This window comes from Sinocyclocheilus rhinocerous, unplaced genomic scaffold (assembly GCF_001515625.1).
Source record: "Sinocyclocheilus rhinocerous isolate Xijiao unplaced genomic scaffold, SAMN03320098_v1.1 scaffold984, whole genome shotgun sequence".
NCBI classification, from domain to species: domain Eukaryota; kingdom Metazoa; phylum Chordata; class Actinopteri; order Cypriniformes; family Cyprinidae; genus Sinocyclocheilus; species Sinocyclocheilus rhinocerous.
In genome coordinates this window covers 1430721-1449652 of record NW_015643603.1, presented here as the reverse complement: position 1 = coordinate 1449652, position 18932 = coordinate 1430721, and the positions used below count along the sequence as shown (strand labels likewise).

At 39.4% G+C, this 18932-nt stretch overlaps 1 protein-coding gene across 1 annotated transcript; it reads right to left on the bottom strand.

Annotated features, from left to right (window-relative positions):
• Positions 1–526: 526 nt before the first annotated feature.
• LOC107757547 (tumor necrosis factor alpha-induced protein 2-like) lies at positions 527–18018 on the bottom strand. Its single transcript, XM_016575062.1, has 13 exons — positions 17878–18018; positions 13628–14157; positions 9814–10034; positions 8681–9455; positions 6991–7105; positions 6764–6874; positions 6500–6600; positions 6096–6206; positions 5229–5364; positions 5025–5147; positions 4785–4940; positions 4286–4407; positions 527–1617 (listed from the first exon to the last, which is right to left on the bottom strand). The coding sequence occupies exons 2-13, from the start codon at positions 14140–14142 to the stop codon at positions 1299–1301; spliced, it is 2805 nt and encodes a 934-aa protein (XP_016430548.1). The 5' UTR covers positions 14143–14157; positions 17878–18018; the 3' UTR covers positions 527–1298.
• Between the last annotated feature and the right edge of the window lie 914 nt (positions 18019–18932).

The window sequence follows — 18932 nt, the reverse complement described above, 5'->3', positions numbered from 1 at the left end:
GTGTGTATACTTGGCTCTGATAAGAGGACTCGTTTGGCACCTCTTAGAACAACAGGAATAGACCAGTTACCCAAAACACCCTTAAGCTGACAGACAGTACAGCTCAACCTCAATTAAACCCGAACCCACAGAAATCCACACAGCTGAATGAAAGCTGAGAGGAGCCCACCTGCCACTAAAAAACTATATATCTATAATTAACAGCACTTATTCATGGAACTTTTATCATGTAAATGGCGCAGAATAAAATATATACTAGTGTTCAAGTTTGGGTTCAGTAGGATTTTTTTTAAAAAGAAAAGAAAATTATTTTAGTTATTTTAAATTGAAAAAAAAAAAGATTTCCCAATATTATAGTTTTTACTATATTTCTGATAAAATAAATGCAGTCTTGGTGAAGAATAAATACTTCAAAAACATTTTTAAACTCTTACTGACCCCACACTTTTAAACAGTAGCGTATAAAAACAAAAGAAAATGTTAAAGAAAAAACAGCAATTTAATTACAATATAATTCATTTCCCAGTCAATGGGGCATTATTTCTTATTTACCTGAAACAATATCACACACCCATTTAATTCATGTCAGATTTCAGATCTCAGAAGCTCAGATTTGAAAAGTGATTACACATGAAAAGAAATGAGATGAACAGAATCCTAAATATTAGTACAAAATCAGAGGAATTCACATTCTTTAAATGTCACAATCTCAAATGTAGCTGTTTATGCATTGTAGACCTGTACCTGGTGTTTGACACAGCATGTACATGCATCTGCTCTGTGTGTGATTTAATGTCAAGCTAAAGCAGTGTTCTGCACACAGCCTGCACTAATAAAAATGTCAGCATGTCTCCATTCTACAGTGATGACTTTCCTGCCGCTCCTCTCAAATCATGTGGCTGTTCACACGACAGAGGTCCAGCTAGTCAGTATACAGCAGTCCACTAACAGCCTGTTTAAAGCGAGAGAGAATTAAAGATCATTTCCCGTCCTTTGAAGTGTCCACTGACTTATTCCGCTCCAGCTGTGCTCTGAAGGACAAGTATTGTTGTGATTTTACTTTTGCTGTCATAACCTCATCTTATCCTCCTTTTTGACTGGGTTCTGACCACATTTATCTAGTCTGAATCAACTGACTGAGTGAAAATAGACTGAGCACTTTTTATGCCATCTTTTTCTTAATATTATACTGATTTGATTATGCAATACTTGTTGTGATGCTGTGTATTTATCGTTTATTGTGTCTTTTCTAAATATCAGGATGCTATGCATTGTAGTTATGCTGTATTTGATTATTTTTAAGGTTCAGTAAAGCGCTTTGCACGGCTTGATTGTGATCTATCGTCAGCATGTTTCTCATTCCGACTCCTGCTGCGGTTACAGCGCGGCCGGGCACTGGCCACCCACGATGACACAGTCAGACCGAAGCGGATCAGAACCAGCCCCAGACAGCACATGTCTTTGGCCACTGCGATTTCAGAGAAGAGGGCACGATCTCGGGGTAGATTGATGGAGCTGTCGCTGTTCTCTAAGTCCCGGACAACAGCAAGAATCTCCTGACGGTCTGTCTGATGCACCATCCCACGGACATTCAACACAGCAGAGATGTGTCTCTTCCTGTGAGGAGATGGAATGAGAGAGCAAGGGCATGGTTCATATTTCATGCTTCAAAGCATACATTACTGTGCTTGCCTTTGCACAAAACAAGAAATACATTGCTTACGGTTGAAAAAAGTATATAAACCCAAATTTAATATATACTGTATATATATATATATATATATACAGTGGGTACGGAAAGTATTCAGACCCCCTTAAATTTTTCACTCTTTGTTATATTGCAGCCATTTGCTCTTCCGAGATCAGACGAGATCGGATTATTATTTTTTTTTTTTATTTTATTTTATTTTTTTTAAATAATATTAATAATACTAGAGACAAAATTTGTGAGCTCATAAGAAATGAATGTAAAAGTAGAGATGCACCAATAATTATTATTTATCTTACAGCTACTAATGGCTGATATTAAAATGCTATACTATTCCTTAATAAAATATATATACTACTAGTAAAAATAAAGCCGTAAAAATGCTACAAGTGAGCTTAGTTGCCAAGGCATAATTTCTCATTTTTGCTAAGGTTTTCATCTAATATTCATATTTGATTTGATTTCAGCTTTATTTCAATTACCACATTTGTAATTGAAATTAATAGAACAAATAAATATCCAATATCCAACTGTTGCAATACACAAAAAATCTCTAATATTGTCTGATAAATATGGTTCAGATATATCATGCATCAAAAAAAAGTTTGACTTGATCACGTTGTCTTGTCAGTTACATTCATCAATTTATTCTGATGATGTTAAGTGAGGGACAAAGAGAAACTTTATGATCAAAACAAAACACAAAAATAAATAAAAAGAGCAGTCTGGCATTAATTCAGAGAAAAGTCATGTAAGAAATTTAAACAGTAGCGTGTTTAGGCACCACGCAATTGCGTGGGGCCCCGCATTACAGGGGGCCCCTGCAGAACACGATTTCTACTGAGGGGGGCCACCCTGGGACCACTTACAGAGAGCCCCCAACACACTAAACATGCCCCTGAATTTAAACCAAATGTGTTTCTTCGTAATGAACCCTTGACAGCGCTCATGGCTCAAAAAGCAAACTCTGAGTCAGCGCTCCATACTGAGAAGATGGCATGCCCTGCCTATAGATAACAATGTGACAGTGTGAGTCTGTGACAGACTTTCACATAGACAGACAGTCAAAAACAGGAAGCACCACTGCTAAGCACAAAGAGAAGTTAAGTAGTCTCCACTTTTTGGCTTTTGATCTTTAGTTGGTGTGTGTGTGTATTTGATTAAAATGTGGCACCAGTCAGTCTCCTGTGACCTGGCAGGAACAGGAAGTACTCCACAGCCACTTCCTGTCTGCTGAGGAGTGTCGTGCGTCAGCAAGCAGGAGCACTGCCAGCCAGTGACTGAGTGCACACACACACACACTCATCTTCATTCAAACAAAAACACTGGACTAAAGTGGGTTCACATCTCATCCATTCCCCTGTTTACTGTCTGCTGTTCTCTCCTGTCCACATAAAGGAAAGTTGGCACTGAGATGGAGCACCACGGTAACTATTTTCAGGCAGACATTCTTAGAATGACCTCAGGAAACGGAGAGGTGTTGTGAAAAATAGTGCTTAAGGAAATGAGAAAGGAACATGTCAGATTTTTCATGAATGAAAGCACTTTAAGATGACAAGAGTTCAGGTTCTACCCTTCCGCAGGTCTAAAAGTGTTCAGCCAAAATTGTATTAATGTAATAGTTATGTAAATGGACAAAGTTACATATTAGTATACTGAGTGCTCCAAGAGCCAATAAAACATGTTCCTTCCAGTTTTATGCTATAAAAAAAAATCTACATCCTGTTCTACATTTGGTATTATTGCAGTTTTTAAACAAAACTTGGTTCCAGTCCTTACATTTTATTGGCCTAAATGCTTTCTAAAGGGCCATTCACACAGAATGCATTTTTGCATTCCACCCTCACTTTTCTATGAAAACATTGCTTTTGTATCTTTTGCAGCATCTCATGGTACATAGTGTTCTAAAAATGCTAGTAGTTGTACAATTTCTACACCTTGCGTTTTTTACATTTCACTGCTTAATTCAATTCAAGTTTATTTGTATAGCGCTTTTCACGATACAAATCGTTGCAAAGCAACATTACAGCAAATTAAGTTTCTACAATATTTAGTGGTAGCTTATCAGTGGTGACTGTCAGTTAATGTACATATGGCAGAAGTGTAAGGAAAAATCAATTAAAGATGTAATCAAACAGACGATAAACACTATTAACAGCAATTATTATATGATGCAATCAAACTTATAGCAAAATGTGATAGTTCTGTATGTTGTTTCAGGGTTGGCATCATCTGAGGTCCTCTGAGGGGTTGGCATCATCTCTTCTCAGGTGTGCTTAGATCTAGGTTATTTAAAAGCCAAAACATGTTGCGTGTGAATCACCCCTAAGAGTGCTGAAATAGAGTACATCAGCAGATTTGTTTGGAGCGAGGTGTGGGTCAGAAATTCTTTGTTTTCTCTCATTCCATGATTGTTCTGAGAGAATTATTCTAACTAGTGAGGACACCGAAAAAAAAAATGGACTGGAGCTGATTAGAACCCAAACTATACACATGCCATTTCTGGGTATCCCTGCATCATAGTTTCATGACAGGCCTCTGAAAATGGGTTTGATTCATTTGTCCTGGTGGTCTTACCGTATATCTGGAAATTCCTTCACCAAAACTCCGACTTCCATCTGAATAGAGGGAGTGTCCTCCAAAACTATGATGTCAGCCAGATGAACAATAACACTGTCCAACCAGAAGGAAGTTGACTCCTGTGAAAAAAAAATGTTATCAACTAATTTTGGTGTTGGCATTTTTGTAAAATAAAATAAAATAAAATAAAATAAAATATCAATCTGATTTGTAATGGCTTTTCGCAAATTACAATTTTTTCCATTGACAGCCATAGTTTTATGCTTATCTTCAGGTTTACGCACCTAACAGTACAGTACAGTAAATGTTGGGATGAAACAAGATTGATGTTTTCGACTTAACCGAAAGTTTTTATTTTTCATTCTATAAATGGGTCTTTATGCATGAAAATATGTAGCTGCCTTTATATAGTGAGAAGGTCCCTCGTAAGGAGATTATCATATTTGGAAATCATTTAAGATAAGGCATAATCTTTATTAAACTTAGTGGCACTGACCAGATCTTTAAAAAGAGCCTTCAGCCGTTTGGCCTCATCCTGCAGACGGAATGCCACTCTCTTCCTCATTTTGAGTGATGTACAAATGACCCGCCCCCTCATGATGGCACGAACATATTCAACCAGGACCCGCCTGTGCACCTCATTCACCAATGCCTGATAGTCAATCAGATGATCAATCAATCAACCAACCAAACCGTCTGTGAGAAAGCATGTCGCTCCAAGTGCTCCAAGTCGTACCTGATATGGAGGGCAGTCCATTCTGCGGAACTTTTTAAAGTGCTGTTTAATAGTCAGCTCAATGCTCTCATAGGCCTCAGTGTTTTCCAGCCACTTCCTCTTCACCAGCTTATCGAAGAATGGCTGGAATCATGCCAGAAAATCATGAGTGAATGCTTTAAGAAGCATATCTGGGTTAGACGTGAATGTGTGCAAGTGTCTCACCCTGATGTTTTCAAACAGTATGTCCGAGAGAACTTGCACTGACTGGTTAACAATTCGCTCCAGAGACGACTGAGCTTGCTGGGAGACGTCCTCACTGCCAAAGGCGTCACACAGACGACAGCGCTCCACAAAATTCCTACAGAGTTCAACACAAGATTTAAATCCTGCACAGTTATAGTCATCTTATTTTTTATTTTAGTGCTATTTCATTGCATTATTCTTTTCATATTATTTATATTATTCTTGGATATCTTTCATAAACATTGTTTTAAGTTTGTGCATTTGGGTTACTGATCAGTTGAGTCATGATTCTCCTGACTATGAACAGAATCACATTCTCTTATTTTGTTTTCTATTGTTCTTGTTATATGTTGCAAAATGCACATTATTCTAAAATGACTCAGTATTCTCTATAAACGCTGAACATTTTAGATGCCAAAATGCGATTTGTGTGTATAGTATAGTATATTATATCATAGTATATTCGGAAATTTGAAAAACTATACACCAAGAAAAGTCTCTAAAAATAGTGCCTAATGTACTATGTTAATATAAAGGATTTTTCACAGATGTTTTAGCCATATCTTTGTTTTAGGGTTGAAGGAAATGTCCTTAACAGAACTTAACAGATAATTACCAGTAGCTTTTCTTTTTTTCTACAGATTTTTTTCTGACAGTGTTTTTTTTATATTAGCCCAGCGATTTCTAGCCTATTTTTTTTCAATACCCACCATTCTTAAAAACATAAATATAGAAAATATACAATTCTAAAGACTACAGATTTTTCTTTTTTTTTTTCAGTCCTCAAAAAAACATCCAGGTTGGGAGAACTTTAAATAGATAGATATGGTGAATAAGATGAAAAACCTGAAAGGTGGAACACAGTTGACAAGAGCGATGGTCCTGGAGACAAAACCATCCCCACGATCCCCAAACTCTGACTGCGTGTCATGGAACATCTCAACCTTTCTCTGGAAACTAAATACCACAGACGCACAAACACAAATCTCATATTTTTAGACTTCCCTATTCAAAAGTGGAGACGAAAAAGTCACTCTTTATATATAATGTAGGAACAACACAATTAAAAAAAGTGCCCAACCATAGATGTGCACACGATTATTGTGATGTCAGAGTCTCTTCTGAGCTTCTGAGCTTTAGATTAATTATATGAGTTTGTAAATATCTTTTAGTAAATATGATCATAATTTTTGTGTGGCTTTTGTCATCATCAGCATTATTATGATCATACTATCTTGTCCCCATCTCACCTGTGCAGGAAATCTGCAAGTCCATTCAAAGTGCAGCGAGCAACACGAGCTCCTAGTGGCTGACTGACAGCTGTCGATCTGTCCATATCTACCTTTAGCCTCTGAAACACACATGGATACAAAAAGATATTCACAACAACCTTGTAAATATTATCATTCACATACACCAACATACATTGCCAAACATAAAGTGGAAGGCATGCATACAGTCAGATTCCAAAGAATGCAGTAATGGCTGTACATGCGTAGGATTGATGGTATTACCTGTATAACAGAACGGGCGAGGCCAGATTGATACTCTTCAATGTGCAGTGTCTGAGCCCATCGCTTTTCTTCATCATCCAAAACTTGCGAGAGCTCTGTAGTAATCTTGTCCTGTACAAACACACACACACACACACACAGTGGATATTATTTTAACACAATTATTTTGTTTCCAGAGATTAATAAGTAATGCATAATTTCACTCAAAAGTTTTCTAAAAGTTTTACCCAAACAGTTTCGACGCAGTCCTGTTCCAGTCGGTCTATGACATCTTCAGGCAGTAGAGGTTCTAGAGCTTCACACACTATAGTGCCCATTGCTCCAACTGAAGCCAGGACGTCCCTATGGGACACTAACAGTCAGAACTAGTGCATGTTTGTGTGTCCATAAGTGTCTAGTGTGTTCAGGTTCATTTGTGTTGTGCAGTGTTGGGAAAGTAACAACCTAATTATAATTTGAAGTAGACAGACTACAGAGAAGCTACTGTTTAATTTTTTTTTTAAGTAGTTTGTCTGCAACAAAAAAGCTAAGCAGGCCTAAGCAAGAAGACATATGACGTGACGTGACGGCCAAGTATGGTAACTCATACTCGGAATTTGTGCTCTGCATTTCACCCATCCAAGTGCACACTGCACACACACAGCAGTGAGTAGAGAACACACACCGTGAACACACATCCGGAGCAGTGGGCAGCCATTTTGCTGCGGCACCCAGGGAGCAATTGGGGGTTAGGTGCCTTGCTCAAGGGCACCTCAGTTGTGGGTAATGAGGGTGGAAGAGAGCGCTGTTCATTCACTCCCCCCACCTACATTTACTGCCGGTACTGGGAATTGAACCCGCAACCTTCTGGTTACAAGTCCGACTCTCAAACAATTAGGCCACAACTGCACAAACTGAATAATTATAAAATAAATTAAATGAATAACAGTAAATAAAATGTAACAATCTAATGATTTAACGTTTCATTGAATCAAAGTTGTATGTTTGCTGGCACCAAAACAATAGGGGGTTTGAATGAATAAACAATCTCAATTAGGGTGACAGTACACTCTTAAAAAATTAAGGTCCCAAAAAGGGGCAGTGATGTCATAGAACAACCAATCTGGGCTCCCTAAAGTACCTTTAAGTGAACAGTTCTTAAAAGAACAATTTTTTTCTTAGACTGAAGAACATTTTAATAATCTAAATAACTTTTTTCTACTATAAAGAACCTTTTGTGCCATGGAAAAGTTCCAGTTAAAGGTTCTTCGTGGAACCATTGCAAATAAAGAACTTTTATTTTTAAGAGTGTCTCAAACTAGAACAGATAAACACAACAACTTCCTATTTTACATAACTGAGTCAAAAATACAGTACAGGGATTCATTTACATGAATGATTAGTACAAACCAATTCACTAGAATGAACTTTCACACTTTCCAGCGCTGAGGGCCATAATTAACTGATTCACTAGTCTAATAGACATTTGTGGGTGTTAAGGGGCTTATTTCCACATAAAATTTAAGAACACAGTAACAAGCTCTTCTTTAAAAACTTTTTAAAGTAAATAACTGGAGAAGTCCTGCAAACATTTTTCACAATATGATCTATGGTTTTGTATTGTTTTTTCTATTTTCTAAACATGCATTACATTTTCATTTCATTAGTGCTGAAATATTGTTATGCTACTGAAAAATACAGTCAAATTAGTAGTGTGGCTACTTTTAGTACACAAGACCGGTGTTGTGCATGTGTATAGTAATTCTCCCAGGTATTCAGCACCGTTCTTGTTCATTCTAATAAACAATGCATCTGATATTAATAGACCTGAGATCATTCTTCCACTGGGTCATTAAACCAAGTGGAATGTAACTGCAGGAAAGGTGTGTGTAAAAATAGAAAACACACCTCAGTGTCTATGTATACATGTGAAAATACCTGTTGTAAATGTTGTAGATCCAGTCCAGCAGTGAGTATGTGTCTGTGATCTGAATGGGTCCACTAGTGACGGCCTTCAGTCGTTTGGCAACAGCCCTGTGATAACTCTGCATGTAGACCTGAAACACACCAAACTCCTCGGGATAAACCGCCACCACATTCCGACGTGCCGCATCCATGTCTTCCACCACTCTGCCCCTCAAACGCTCCAAATACATGCCCATCTGGCCTGCAGCGAAGCCCCCTGGTTGTGGAAGACACCAGTCAGCTGCCTCTCCCACAGCCTCCACCCACCTTTGACGCAGTCTCCTGGGACGCTTGGAAGGCCGGGAATGGTCTTCGGATTGGTCACCAGCTTGGACAGTGGACTGGGCCTCTTGCCGCAGGGCCCAGACCTTGTCAGCCTGCTCCTCCTGTTGAATGACCAGCACCACTAGGCCAAGCTGAGGCCCGCTGCAGGGTTGACGTAGCGACTCCCTCACCACGTCCCACATCTCTCTCTGAAGAGCCTCGTAAAGCAACTCAACATCTTTCACTTTGCGCAGCCCAGCATCCCACATGCTTGGGCCGGAATCCTCACTGCCTGAACCAGTCAACAGGGGGAGCCAAGGAGAAAATGTGAGTGTGGAAGTAGTTATGTTACTGGGCGAGGTTGGCGTGTGTGTGGTTTGTGTCAAGAGGGAGGGATCAAGTTCACACTCCCTCTCAAGCTCCTGGATGTGCGTGTCAGCTAGCAGCAGGTCTCTCTGATTAACTAACTGTAGGATCTCCAACACTATGAGAGAAAGTGAGAGATTGAGTAGTGTTAATTGTCATTTACGGCCATGTGTTTAATCACTTGATGTGTTGTTGTCTTTGGAACAGGCTGTATATTGACACAGTTCCGATTTTCTCTCCTTGCCCTGAGATTATCAGGTAGGATCTGCTGCACAAAGAAAGTATGTCATTTCCTGTCTCTGTGAAAGTGTTTGTTGATTGGCCACTGAATCACAGGGACTTTTGGACCTTGATACTGCTCATTAAGTTCAAGGTGTTATGGTTCAAACATGGAGACCCCTGACTGTTACACTTTGTACGTGCCATAAAAAGTACAAACAAGTACAGATGTAACAAAAGCAAAAACACAGTTGTACCTGATAGTGGCTCCCTGCGTTTGACTGGTGGTTCTTCTTCTACTGACTCTTGCTCGGCTTCCTGCGAGCTGCGGTTTGTTAGCGAGTCTCCTCTGAGTTTGCTCAGACTGACCATTTGTAGAAATGAGGGACGCCTGCGACTGTCTTCATCATTTTCAGTGGTCAGATCACCTGTAGGTAGACTATCTCTGCGCTCACTCTCCTTACGGCGGCCTGCCAACCTGAGGAGAGAAGATGCATTAAAAAATGTCATTTCAAATACCTTTACAGCAACTGCAGAAAATAACTAGACTCAGAAATAATGATCTGTGCAGCACTGATTCTCAACTGGTTGGTTTCAGGTCTGGTCTGAAAAAAATGCTAAATGCAAACAATGCTGCACAACTAATAATATTCAATATTTACAATCATACATAATTATGATGGCTAAATATAATAAATGTCAACATTTAACAGTGGGAATTAATGCATCATATTTCTTTTGTTGTTGATGTCAAGGGCTGTGGTTGGTTGTATTTTAATTTACTGCCATATCAGCTTCATCGGCTATTACATGGCAGATACAAATAAAACATTCAACAACATAGTATCATAAATACAATATAATAAAAACAAACATTTTATAAAATTCAACTTACACAAAAAGACAAGATTAAGCATAATTCTATAAAAGATTCTTTAAATGTACTTGTGATAAAAATTGTAAAGTTTCCCCTTCTAGGGAACTCGCGCTGTGTCCTCTTGTGGACACATTGGGGAATGCCGCCGGCAGTACCGGTTTCTGAAGCACATATGAAAAAAACTCCAATCCTATTGGTCCACGTAGCCTGTGACGTCATGGGTGGGCGCCCGCAGTATAAAAGGGCGCCTGCTGAATACGCCACCAACTTTTGTTGTCTTCAGGAGCCGTTTGTTTGCAAGCAGTGTGTATTATGGCTGTAAAACTGGGTGAGCATTTCAAGAAGTTCGATACTCTGTGTCATGACATGCATGACTTGTGCGTTATGTGCCTTGGTGAGGAGCATGTGCGTTCGGTGGTTGAAGGCTCCATATGTGTGCATTGTGAGAAATTCACTACACAGAAGCTCCGATCACGTTTGTTTCTTTTCTCGAGGGAAGTGACCAACTAGATAAGCGTTTTCTGGCCCGTCTTGATCGTCCCGCCCCCTGGAGTCTTCCGTTTCTCCCAGATCGCCACTCGTAGATATCTAGATCCTGGGGAAAACCATATTCATTCTGGTTACATCTCTTCCAACACGCTGATTATGCTAATGTTGAGTGTGTGACTAAGCATGGATTCAAGATTCATTTGCGAGTTATCTCGCTCAGGGTGCATCATCCTCTTTGAAGACTCCTGCCTTGCCATCCATAGCACTGCAAACCACCTCGCACTTGAATGGCAGGGCATATGTGGCAGCGGGTCAGGCTGGTGGAGTGTTGCACACCATGGCGGTGTTACAAGCCTACCAGGCTGACTTGCTGAAAGATTTGGATAAGGGCAGAGGTTTGTCTCCTGAGGCGGTTGAGGAGCTACGCCGCACTACAGATCTAGCTCTCTGTGCCACCAAGAAAACTGTTGTTGCTCTAGGCGGGATGGTCTGTCTAGAGCTGAGGCTCATAGACAAGACCAAAAGTCTGGCATCGCTAACCACGCCCCTCCTCCCTCTATGAGTCGGCAGTGGAAGGCTAACATTAACAGAGGGAAAAATGATCTAGATAAAATGCTAGATAAGAGACGCGGTGATCGCCAATGTCCCAACGCTGGCACTTCTTGATCATTCTTTTGCTGCCCTCTTCATCCCCCCTCTAGTGTTATGGCCACTGCTTACATCAGGCTCTGATTCTGGACTAATGATGTTTTATATGTTCGCTCTTAGTGAATCGTTTACTGATGGTCCGGATCTCCCTCATGTGAACTTCTGGCCAATAACATGGTGGTTCGCTAGCCTCTTGGGACTGACACTGATTAGGGACCTGCGTAGTATAGCCATCTGAGTGTGGTTATATTCCAGTCATGGTTATGGCAGGACGGGCTTAATTAAAATCTGAGGTTGGCTGTATTTTAGTTTGCAGTTGCAGTGAGCTCCTTTCTAAAAGCATGGATATCTGAGGATAGTTATGTGCTAGCTCGGTGATTGCTCCCCTGCTTAGGGTTTTTAAACAGCGGTCTCCTTGAGGCCTTGCCTAGACAGTGCTGTCTCCCCTTATAGGGTTTTAAGTAGACAGCCCACCACTGGTGGTCTTGGCAGTTGCAGTGGTCTCCTTTCCTAGAGCCTAGCTATCTAAGGATAGCTATGTGCAAGCCTGGTGATTACTCCCCTACCTAGGGTTTCTAAGTAGCGATCTCCTGAGCCTTGCCTAGACAGTGCTATCTCCCCTGCTAGGGTTGTAAGCAGATAGCCCACTCTCTGTTGTCCAGGCAGTTTTGTGGGAAGGTTTACCTGATAGCTATCTGAGTCTAGCTGTAAATTGATTGCACTTGGTCTACGAGCCTTTTTTTTATAAGACCTTTAGAACATAGCTATCTGAGGATAGCTGTTTTCTAGCTCAGCAGCTACTTCCCCTTCTTGGGCCTTTAAGTAACAACCTCCTTGAGCTCCTGTCTAGAGGCATTCTAGTTTAGCCTCTTCAGTGGTCTTGTGTATCCAGGCTATTATTGCTCACATAGCATAGCTATCTGAGGATAGTTGTGTACTTAAGATTGTTTGGATGTCCCTCTTTCATCTGAATTGGGTTCCCCTTTTCTGCCAAGTGATGTGAGCAGCCCAGGGCGTCAGTGGCGTCAGTCCCCTTTCTGAGGAAAGTTTAAGTGTATGTCTGTCACTTCCTTGGTGCTCCTCACCAGGTAGTTAGGCATACACCTAGGCATGGCAAATTTGGCATTTCGTTCCCCAATGTGTCCACAAGAGGATGCAGCGCGAGTTCCCTAGAAGGGGAACGTCTCAGGATACGCATGTAACCATGGTTCCCCGAGAGGGAACAAGATGCTGCGTCCCCTCATGATGCCTTCAGCCTACCTGTTTCACGTCTCCTTCAGACAACTAAGTTGGTGACGTATTCATCAGGCGCCCTTTTATACTGCTGGGCGCCCGCCCATGACGTCACGTGCTACGTGGACCAATAGGATTGGAGTTTTTTCATATGTGCTTCAGACACCAGTCCTGCCGGCGGCATTCCCCAATGTGTCCACAAGAGGACGCAGTGTCTCGTTCCCTCTTGGGGAACCATGGTTACATGAGTAACCAGAGACATTTTTCTGGGTCCATAAATAAGTACTTAAAAGTTTGTCCTAATAAAAATCACTGTCTCATAACATTACAAATTGGACAGACCAAATATTTATGTTTTATAGACAAGTTGGTGCCACAGTATTGTCAAGGGCTGTGGTTATCATGGTTTGTGCCAATCACAATATGTTTTGCATAACTGCAGAGTGAATGATGCTATCGAATTAAAGGTCGGCATGAAATGGAAATTCACCCTATCTATTTTTTTTAATGCATGTTATTGATCTCATTGTAAATGATTCATACATGCAGCTCGTCATTTTTAATCAAATATCACAACTGGGTCTTCCAGTGACAACAGTCAGCAACTGTCTTCTCTCTGGTGATGTATGGTGATTTTAATTTAGAAAACATTACATTTTGTATATACTTGGGCCTCAACATTTCATGATTATAATAAAGCATTCCAGTGTTTGACTTTAATGATATTTGTGTTTTTAGTATGGGAAACCATAGCCTAACCATTGCCTAACCAGCATAACCAATTGAGAACCACTGCTATATATTATGCATATTACCATTCTCACCTCAGTAAAGTCATGATCTCCTCTGAGGCTCGTCGATAGTTCTTTTTTTTCTTTCCTGAGGCAGGTGTCGCCGGGAGGGTGGCACTCCGTAGTGAAGGAGTGGCGCCCCACACGTTTCTTCCTGTCATACGCAGCCCCTTGCCTAATTTGCCAAGGGTCTTCAATGGTGATGAGCCACAGATTCGTTCCAGAGTTCCTCTCTTTTCTTTTGATCCTTCAGTGACATTTGACCCTCCATGCTGCTCAGCATTTGCCTCATTCTCCAGTGCTTTGCTCACCTGGGATGACCTCTGGTAGTCTTGTCCATTCTCCCAGACCCCACCTTCTTCATTATTCCACCCCATGCCTGCCCATGCCCCCTCAAACGGATTCAGATCGGATGGTGGCAGAATGAGTTCCCCGTTGCTATGGTTACTCTTTATGATGAGTTCACCATTAGTGAGATTACTCTTTTGGAGATCACCATTGCTGTAGTTACTCTTAAACCTCCTGGGCAGCCTCTTGAGGATGGGCATCCTGGCACTGGTTAACTAGAAGACAAAACGGACATTGTAACATAGATCAAAATCAATTCTCATTAAAACTCATTAAAATCTCATCTCATTTAATTGAAACGCATTTGTATTATGTATCCTGAAGATCTCATATTACAGGTTTTTCCAAACAGTTTGTGTCACACATCTGCAGAATTCCATTTAAATTCCACTGAGTTCAGTCAACTGCAGTAATTGGATTACATATATATTATATTGATGAATATATACAGTGGTGTGAAAAAGTGTTGGCCCCCTTCCTGATTTCTTATTTTTTTGCATGTTTGTCACACTTTAATGTTTCAGATCATCAAACTAATTTAAATATTAGTAAAAGATAACACAAGTGACCATTTATTAGGTTTAGGGGGCAAACACTTTTTTCACACAGGGCCATGTAGTTTTGGGTTTTGTTTTCCCTTAATAATAAAAACCTTCATTTAAAAACTGCATGTTGTGTTTACTTGTGTTATCTTTGACTAATATTTAAATTTGTTTGATGATCTGAAACATTAAAGTGTGACAAACATGCAAAAAAATAAGAAATCAGGAAGGGGGCCAACACTTTTTCACACCACTGTATATATACACACTATTAAATGTTTTTTATTATTACATTTATTTGTTACATGCATCTAAACAAGATTTTCTTGTATATTGTATCATGTCAAAAAGCACGTCTGAAGTCCACTATGTGTCTTGCTTAAAGGTAACCAGAGCTGAAACCTGTTCAAACCGCCTTTATCAAGTCTGTCTTAAATGACTTTGCCTTGTTGCATTCTCATTGTTCAGTATTCCGGTGAGCTGAGTGCATTAACAGCATATGTATGTGTGTGTTCTTTAGCAGTTTTTAATTTAGGACATTAGCAGTTTTTAAGCTTCTATAATGGAAGCTTCCATTCAGATGTGTCAGAATAGTTTCCTGTCCTCAGGGTTTCTCAGAACATACACACTCTTTACTCAAACACAAACACCACACACACACTCACTTTCTGCATAGTCTCTCAGGAGATTAATAAAGTATCTACCAGCAAATTCTTGTTTGTAAAAAAAAATTGTCAGTACTTTAGTAGTAAATCTATCAACAGGTAAACAATAAGAGCATTCCTTGTGCAATTTGAACAAAGCCTCCTGAAATGTATATTAAAGGGGTCATAGGATGCCCATTTTCCACAAGTTGATATGATTCTTTAGGGTCTTAATGAAAAGTCTGTAACATAGTTTGGTTAAAACCAGATTTAAAAAAAAAACACTGGGGGGATTTTTTATCATTATAGGGTAGTTGTGTACACACACTGCCAACACACATTTCAGTTCAAACAACTTGTAAAAGTGCATGTAGCATCCTATGACCCCTTTAAGATAAAGTGAGAGATAGAGTGAGAGAAAGAGAGAGCAACGGTGGAAGGAAGAGAGAGGAAGGTGCTGTTGTGTAACACACAAGTGACCCCTGTGATTGTGTTTCAGCATCCCTGCTTTGCATTATTTCTGCGCAGAGTTCCCCTGTTGTGGTGGTTAAAGACCTGGGCTGGGAACCAAAAGGTTCTAGGTTCAAACTCTTTAGTTTCATCAATCATAACCCATCACCATTGCACCTTTCAGCAAGGCATTTGCGTCAGCTGAATGAGTACTTCAATTAAACTGATCCATTTGGTTATTTATTGTCTGGATTCCAGGTGGACCTTCTGCAAGTATTTTTGTTCTTACATAATTCCCGGTAAAAGACGGGAAAACATCACTTGTAAATGTTGATGTTTAGAAAGGAACGAGATGTGTATTACAGATCTTCTTTATGCACCAAGAGCTTGTAACACTCTAAAGAGAAAGGAAAAAATGAAATCGCATCATATGACCCCTTTAATAATATGTATATGTTTAGAGACAAACAAATATTAAACAAACATTAACAGATGAAAAAAAAACTAGAAACAGGGCCACCACAGAATCTAATAGTCTGGACCAGAGCTTGATTACCTACATAAAGTAAATAAAAGCACAATGAATTGCTGAGTTTTAGAAAAAAAAAAAGTGCTTGGCAAAGAATTTCACTCTATCAGCATCAGATAAATATCAGATGAGCAATTAATTAGTACAATTAACAAGTAAAAAAAAAAACTGGCAAATTGAATAAAAGAGTGATTATCCATTTTTAGTTATAGGTAGGGTGGCCATATGTGCCATTTATACGGGACACGTCCTGGCCAGGATTTTTATATTGCCTAAAACAGGGGTGCCCAAACTCGGTCCTGGAGGGCCGGTGTCCTGCAGAGTTTAGCTCTAGCTTGCCTCAACACACCTGCCTTGAAGTTTCTAGTATGCCTAGTAAGACCTTGATTAGCTGCTTCAGGTGTGTTTGATTAGGGTTGGAGCTAAACTCTGCAGGACACCGGCCCTTCCAGGACCGAGTGTGGGCATCCCTGACCTAAAACATCCAAAGTAGTTTGACCAATAACATTGCAGGTATTGTACATAATCGACCAATCGTGGCCCGTCGCGCGTGAGAAGGTGAGAACGATCAAAGCGATGCAAATACGCGGACGTGTTTGTTTGTTCGTTCATTTGACTTGAAGCTGCACACCGATCATTGTAGCCGTCTGCTCTGCTCTCTATAGCTCTCGTGAAATAATGTCATACAACGATCGATCTGCACAGTGCTAACAGCCAAAACCTGGATATTTTAGGCAATAGGCCTATAGAAATCCTGGCAAGGGTGCATCCCGTAAAAATGGCCCGTATGGTCACCCTAGTTATAGGTGAACTTCAGTAGCATCAGGACTTCTGATGACTCTTCAGAAATATGTTGGACTGTAGTTACACATCTGAAAATACACTCTGCGGCATAGAGCAGTCTGCAGGGCACTGAATTATTTTCTCCCGTTTGATTAGCAAAAGCTATAGAGTTTACCTGAATTACAGGATTAGTAAGGTCAAAACAGCAATAAAATAAAATGTATCTCCAGTATAATGTTTAGAGGAAGGAAAATTGCTGGAGCTGTTTAATTTGCCAAGAACTAAATTAAGCATTTGGAGTATATTTTGTCATAAATTAACTTTTTTTACACTATGAATTAATTAATTAAATTCATGATCATCAGTACCTAATAATTATTACGCTAATAAAAAATAATAGATCATTAAACACCATTTCATGTGTTTGAGCTCAGATCAGGGAGCAACTGTGAAGTGCATATGAATAACTAATTAAAATCGTCATTAAGAGTTTTAGACAATATATGTGTGTGGTTATATATACATACATGTCATATATACATTTGAATTATTGTGGACAGTTATAAAGTTAGTTATATATTTTATATATAAGGTTACACTTTAGACATTCTACTAACTATAAGTAACTTTGCAACTGCATGTCAAGAGTAGTAGTAGACTGTGAGTGTTACATACATACATATATATATATATATATATATAAATAACATATATTTTTTCCGTTTACTGTCCTGTCAAAATGTTCTTACTTTGTATAGTGACGTTTACCTTCCCTCCTTTTTAAAAAGGATTTTAGTTTTAATTTTGATAATATGTTGAAGTACATAAGCAAATCTTAAAACAATCATGTGACTAATTTATCATCTGTATTTAGAAAGAAATCTGTAAAACTGAATTTGACTGATAATACAACTAATAATAAAAATCTAAACATATGTATTGATAAAAACACACACATACAAGCACAAGGACATATGCATCTCTTACCTTATGCTGCAGTGGGCAGTCAGCTCAGGGCAAATCCATTCCAGTGTCTGTGAGAGTGATAGAGAGCCTATCAGTAAGAGAGGGGCAAAGTGTGTGTGTCTGTCTCCAAGATTTTGGGGCCTTGTATTGGAATGTCGGAGGCAGCCGTTCGGTTTGCTACCAGATGATGATGCATTTTCCTGAGGAAAAAGAGACACCCTCCCTAAACAAACATACACACACACACATACATACAACAACACATGTACAGCTTTAAATACACAGGCAGGTACACATATATTCACATACGCAATCATGTTGATTTACCCAAGTTGATTTACTCTTGAACACACATAAACATACAACTATCCACCTCAAGTTACTTTAAAAATAAAATAAAAATAATAATAATAATGTTTTTAATGTAAATAACCTTAATCTTAAAACAGTTGACATAATAACTGAAACTCTTAAAACTCCCCTATTAGAAGATATGGAATGGGCTATTTCTGTAATTCTCATATTTGAATGCTTAGCATTTATTACCAAGAATTGGTAACTGGCAGATGCATTCAGTGCACAGAGCCTATCACAAGTCTGTCCATGTGCAAGACACTTAACCCCAGGTTCTGTACCTCAAATTTAAGATTTCATTCGTTTGAAAGCAACATCCTAATATTCCAGTGATTTTGATTAGTCACCTCAGTTGTTTTTTGTACACTCCAAAGCACAAAAAATATTATGTCATGTGATGTTCCTCTCAATTCACACTTAAAACACCTGTGATGTAAGATGACACCATAAAAAAATTTCTTTTTAAAGCACACACAGCAGGATCAGGGTTTGGAATTACATTTAGCAGGTTTTAATTGTTCTTTAAAAATCCCAAGAACTCAACATTTTGGATGCTTCGGGAATGGTATGAACAAGGGTGTAACTTTGGTTTGAGAAGTGGGGGGGACACAAAATGGGGGAAAATGTTTTCGATTTGAATCCCATTTCCTGCGGGGGGGACATGTCCCCCCTGTCCCCAGTGGAAATTACGCCCCTGGGTATGAAATCCAGTGATTTAGCAC

Excerpts from the sequence above, each read along its gene's own strand:
- LOC107757547 (XM_016575062.1), bottom strand. The coding sequence starts at position 14,142 with ATGCCCATCCTCAAGAGGCTGCCCAGGAGGTTTAAGAGTAACTACAGC. Across the intron at positions 9,456-9,813 it reads ACGCAGGGAGCCACTATCAG|TGTTGGAGATCCTACAGTTA; the intron begins GTACAACTGTGT and ends TTTCTCTCATAG. Across the intron at positions 6,601-6,763 it reads TCGCCCGTTCTGTTATACAG|AGGCTAAAGGTAGATATGGA; the intron begins GTAATACCATCA and ends TGTGTGTTTCAG.